The 5,198-nt window shown below is 57.7% G+C and overlaps 1 protein-coding gene across 1 annotated transcript; it reads right to left on the reverse strand.

Annotated features, from left to right (window-relative positions):
- Positions 1 to 725: 725 nt before the first annotated feature.
- Positions 726 to 2,627, reverse strand: LOC101777207 (zinc-finger homeodomain protein 10). Its single transcript, XM_004973476.3, has one exon. It carries the CDS (start codon positions 2,137 to 2,139, stop codon positions 1,072 to 1,074), a length of 1,068 nt encoding a protein of 355 aa, XP_004973533.1. The 5' UTR covers positions 2,140 to 2,627; the 3' UTR covers positions 726 to 1,071.
- Between the last annotated feature and the right edge of the window lie 2,571 nt (positions 2,628 to 5,198).

Genomic DNA, 5,198 nt, shown 5'->3' on the forward strand with positions numbered 1-5,198 from the left:
CCCTTCTTCCTCATCCATTCACCGGAATGCCGCAACCCCCACGCGGCACAGCCTTCCCTTCTAGCTCGGACGGCGTCTCCGCTGTCTCCGCCGCTGCCCTCCACCACGCTAAACCTTCTCCCGAAGTTGATCCTACCCCAACCATCTTCTTCCTCAGATCCGGCCATCCTCCCCCGCCGTCGACTGCTCCCCGTCCGGCTCTAGCGACGCAATGCCGCCTCCGCCGCCACCGACGTTATCCAGTTGAAGCTCGACGCTCCCGCCGCCTCCACTGCCCAACCGAAGGTCCGCAGCCGCCCGACGGGTGGCACCCTCACCCCCTGCCTTGTCGCCATCTCTCCGCCACCACCGCCTCCTACTTGCCGCCCCGGAGCTCCCTCTAGGTCCGCTGGACACTGGTAAGCCCCGATTCCCATAATCCCCAACCCTAAAAGCTCACTGGCACTTGCCGGAGTTAAAAAAGAAGGGAAAAGAATGGAGTGTGGGAGAGAAGTAAAACACTCCACTGAGTGTCGTACAGCAATCCCGTACAGCAATCCCCAAACAAAAATACGGCACACCACTCAAAAACAAACTGCCTGTTCGCTTCAGTTTATTCAGCCGGCTTATCAGCCACCAAACAGTGTTTTCCTCTCACAACAAATCAGCCGTTTCAGTTTTTCAGCCGGCTCATAAGCTGAAGCGAACAGGCCCTTATCAAAGGCAGGACATTTGTAAACTCGGCAGGAGAAAGAAGAGAGCTTGCATTTTTTTTAATATATCCATTAAAGATGACAAGAACAGCATGAGATCCTAGATGGAGACAAGCACATCCGACCATCATCTACAGCTCAAGAACAACTGCTACGACAGCTACCGGTCTACTACCACTCGCTACTAACTGTACTCATCATCAGCGCTAATCCTGAATCATTACATCATCAGATCCCGAAAGCCCACGCTCTGCGGTAGGATCTTTCTTGGGCTCCACCATTAACAAAGACCAGCAAGCTTCACTAGCGCCATGCATCCGCCATTAGCATTAGGGTTGGTTATTAATCAGACACGACCGATTAGCACTAAGTCTTTTGACTAGGAGGATTGCGGGGAGCCGCCGCTCGCCGTCGCTGTCGCCGGCTGGACGCGGAAGTAGTCGGCGGCGGAGGCGGCGCCGTTGATGTTGAAGTCAGCGTGGACGGGCGCGGGCGGCGGGGGAGGTGGTGCGGCGGGGGCGGCGGGGGCGGAAGGGTGGACGGCGGCGGCGTGGGGCGGAGGGAGGATCGGTGGTGCGGCGCCGGTGGCGGCGGCGGCCGAGGCGCTGCGGCGCGCGCTGTGGCCGCCGACGAAGTTGTGCTTGTTGTTGTGCATCCAGACCTTGAAGACGCCCTTGGTGACGCCGATCTCGCGGCAGCTCTCCTCGACCACCGCCTCGTCGCGCTTCTGCAGCCGCCACCCCAGCCGCTCCGACAGCGCCTGCATCCGCTGCTTCTGCTCCGGGCTGAACTTGGTGCGGAACCGCTTCCGCGCCGCCGCCGAAGCGGCGCCTGGCGCCGGCATCGGGCCCAGGGAGGCCGGCGGCCTCGGCACCACCGCGGGGATCGAGGCGCCCGGCGCGCCGGTGCTCAGCGCGAGGAGCATGTGCGGCGCCGGCTGGAGGTATCCCGGCGGCCCCATCGCCGGCGCCGGCAGCGGCGACAGCGGGCGATCCTCGTCGAAGTCCGACCCCTCGTCCGACTCGTCGGTCTCGTCGTCGTCGAAGGCGGCCGGCAGGCGGTCCTCCGGCGCCTCACGCATCACGTGCTGCAGCGCCGGAGCCGGCTGCGCGGGAGGAAGAGGCGGAGGCAGCGCGAGGAGGGGCGGCGAGGGCGGCGCCTCGGGGAGCCGGCGGTGGAAGTTACGGTGGCACCCGCAGGCGGCGCACCGGAGCGAGGCCGGGTCGGCGGGGTCGGCCTCCGGCGTCGGCATGAACTCGCCGCACCCGTCCAGGGCGTGCCCGCCCAGGCTCGCCGCGTGGTTCTTGAGGCACTCCCGGTACACCCCCGCCTCGCCTGCGCCCCACGCCGCCGCCGCGGGCCGCATCTTCTTGGCGACCGCCGCCGCACCCGCGGCGCCGTTCAGGAACATGGCCGGCCTGTACTTGACGTTCACCACCGCCTCCATCCCTTCCCTCCCTGCCTCTGGCCCAGGTCCACCACCGTTCTCGCTGCAGAGGACACCCCACCAGGCCACCAAGATTGCCGGGAACGCCTTGGCTGTTTAATTTTGCCCCTGGCCGGGAGGACGGGGACAAGGACGAGGACGGGGAGGAGAAAACTACAGGTGGGGAGGTGGAGAGAGGCGAGGGGATAAGAATGAAAAGAGCAGGCGAGCTGGGAGCGAGAGCGAGACTTGAGAGAGTGAGTGAGAGAGATGCGAGTGAAATAAATACACTGATAATTAATTAGCGTGTGCGTGACTATAAAAAACTTTGGAGGAAATCGAAAAGGAAGACGAGGAGGCAGGCATAGGCAATGCCTATCAATTATTATCAACGCGCTCCATCAGTGGGGTGATGCAAGACGAGTGCGAGGGGGAGGGTACAAGTGTACAGTGGCGCAGGCCACGTTTTGAGCTGCGAGGCCATCGCTCATGGCGTAGTGGCAGCATCAGCAGGGCTAGCCGCCTGACGGAGGTAGGGATCAGGGCTATCAGGCGGCGTAGGCCTGGGTGGGAATCACGACGTCACATGAGGACGAGTCAGGAGAGTTGGAGAGGACTGGGGGGGGGGGGGGGACAACTTTTGAGAGTACTGATATGTATCAAATGTATTTGTTCGTGCTCCTGTCTCGGAGATCGAGCGGTTATGATGGCGGCCGCAGGATGCTCATCGGACGACGGAGGTGCGCCGGAGTAGTTGGGTGGACCCTGCGAGGCTGCGACGGCGGGGGATGTGATCGCGACGGGGGTGACATCGGACCGTTGGATCGTACTGCATGCGTTTATTTTTTCCCCTCCCGTTGCGAAAGGTCAAACAGGGTAGAACACCAAAGTCGTCAAAACACAAATCCGTTTACTGGCATACTCCTATCATAGCCCTGTAGAGATTTAAGAGGTGTATATGCGTGTCCCCCAATGTTGAATCGACGTCAAGTTGAGATCGGTGTATGCTCATCTTAAACTTGCCATCGTTAAGTTGATGTGGAATCAATGGCTGATCCTGGTCACTGAGAGGGGCTAGGAGAAAAGGCTAAATTTGTCATGGATTTTTCACCAGCTTTCCCATCGTGGTGTTGCCAAACCTGCGTAGCAATTTGATGCGCACATAATACAACGTTGAAAACAAGCAAACCCTTGAGCGGTGAGTTTACAAAAAGTTCGAGAATGACGAACCCGGCATCGGCAGCCTGCACAGTAAAAACCAAAACAAAACTGTTGCGGCGTCTGCTGTTCGATTCAACGACGGATGGTCGGCCGGCCTGTCCCGCCGTAACTCGACGCCGGCCGCACACGCTCAACGAGCCGCAGTAAAAACCGAAAGCGGCCAAGGCACGGGAGTGCAGGACCTGCACACGGCGCACCAGCCAGCAGCATCAGCGCCAGTGCGTTACCCCGCGGGCCCGCCCGGGCCACCGAGAGGGTCCGAGGCCACCACACAACACAACAGCCGCAAAACGCTGCCGCCGCGCGCTACTTGCTGCCGCCGAAAGGCCGCCGAACCCACCAGCACCACCACGAGGCCAGGGCCAGCGGCCCAGAACAGGGGAGCGCCGCGACGGAGGGGGTTCTGGTGGATCGGCCGAAGGAAAGGGCCCCTGGACCAGGCTTGGAGTTTGGACCTGACGGCTTTGGGCCCGTGGCTGCCGGGACCCTTCGTTCCTTCGCAGGTTGTTGTGTCGTCAGAGTCGCGTGCGTGCCTGGCCCTTGTGCGAGGCACACGGACCGCCCGCCGCTGCGGCGGACATTCTCATGCAGTCGTGCCGGCTGCGGAGTCCCTCCGGCCTGCGGGGATGGATGGAAGCAGCCAGCAGCGATGGGGCCGTGCCCCGTGCGCGGGCGGGCGGGGCTCCTGCGTCCTGCCATCTCCGCGTCGCGGGCGGGCGGCGGCGCACGATGAACCACGCGGACTCACGCTCTTCAGGGGCTCACCGCTCACGGCTCTCTGCTCGTTCGGTCGGCCGGCCGTTCCCGGGGGGAAAATCTTAACGAAACTAAGGGCCACTTTGGGAGGCTCCAGCACTATTCTTCGGTAGCTTCTGCTGGAGCTCTACCAAATTGCGAGGTGGAGAACGGCTCCAGCGGAAAAGTTCTTGAAAACTTGTTGACTGGAGCCATCGCAGGGAGAGGGAGCAACGCGCAGCGCAGGGGCATGGCGAATGGATAAGGAGATAGAACGGGGGAGGAAAGAGAAAGAGAGGAAGGAGGGAAGGAAAAGATATAGGAAGAAAAGAGAAAAGGAGAGAATAAAAAAACTAGAACGAAAAAGTTAAAAATGTATTATAGGCATTTCACATTTTTATCAATTTGAAACTACCAAAAGAAACTATTTTACCAAACGTTTTTCTAAACAGACTCCTAGCTAGGCTGCCGACCTTAACTCTCTTCCAAAGCAAATTATACTGGCTTAATCCGCTTCTGTCCTTGATACAAAGGCACTGGCGCTGCTTGCTACATTAAAATACATACAAGGGCTCTGCATAGTTTTTGCTCTTTTCTCTTTGCGCTAGACAGCATTCCATTTTCCTTAACAATTCTTTATCGTTTGATTTTGGTACCCATTTACCTCTCAAAGTGCGCGCAATCTTATCTTCATCTTACATTAGAAGAAGTGTCAGCCAGCAAATTGCTACTGCTATTGAGGTTCTCTTAAAAACAGTCCAAAATCATCAATCCGTGAACCTGATTTTCCTATAAAAGATCAATCCTATCTTTATGGATGCACATTAGGCCAAAGGTTAGATTACCTCCATTTTCTTGTTCCAGATGGAGCAGACTTGCAAATATCCTGATATCCCTCCGATGAGACTTTCTTCCAGTTTGTTCACAGCTCTCAGAAAATGCCAATCCAAAATAGGAAAATACATGATGAATCTAAGATTTTGAAAAGGAAAAAATGTTGATGTATAGCAGCACGTCATGTCATCAGCTTACCAACGCAAAACATTAGCAAGTCACAATTGTCCTTGTAGTGTACTTCCTCTATTCCAAATTATAGGTTGTTTTGACTTTTTAAGATTCATAGA

Source organism: Setaria italica, chromosome VI (assembly GCF_000263155.2).
Source record: "Setaria italica strain Yugu1 chromosome VI, Setaria_italica_v2.0, whole genome shotgun sequence".
In the NCBI taxonomy this organism is placed as follows: Eukaryota; Viridiplantae; Streptophyta; class Magnoliopsida; order Poales; family Poaceae; genus Setaria; species Setaria italica.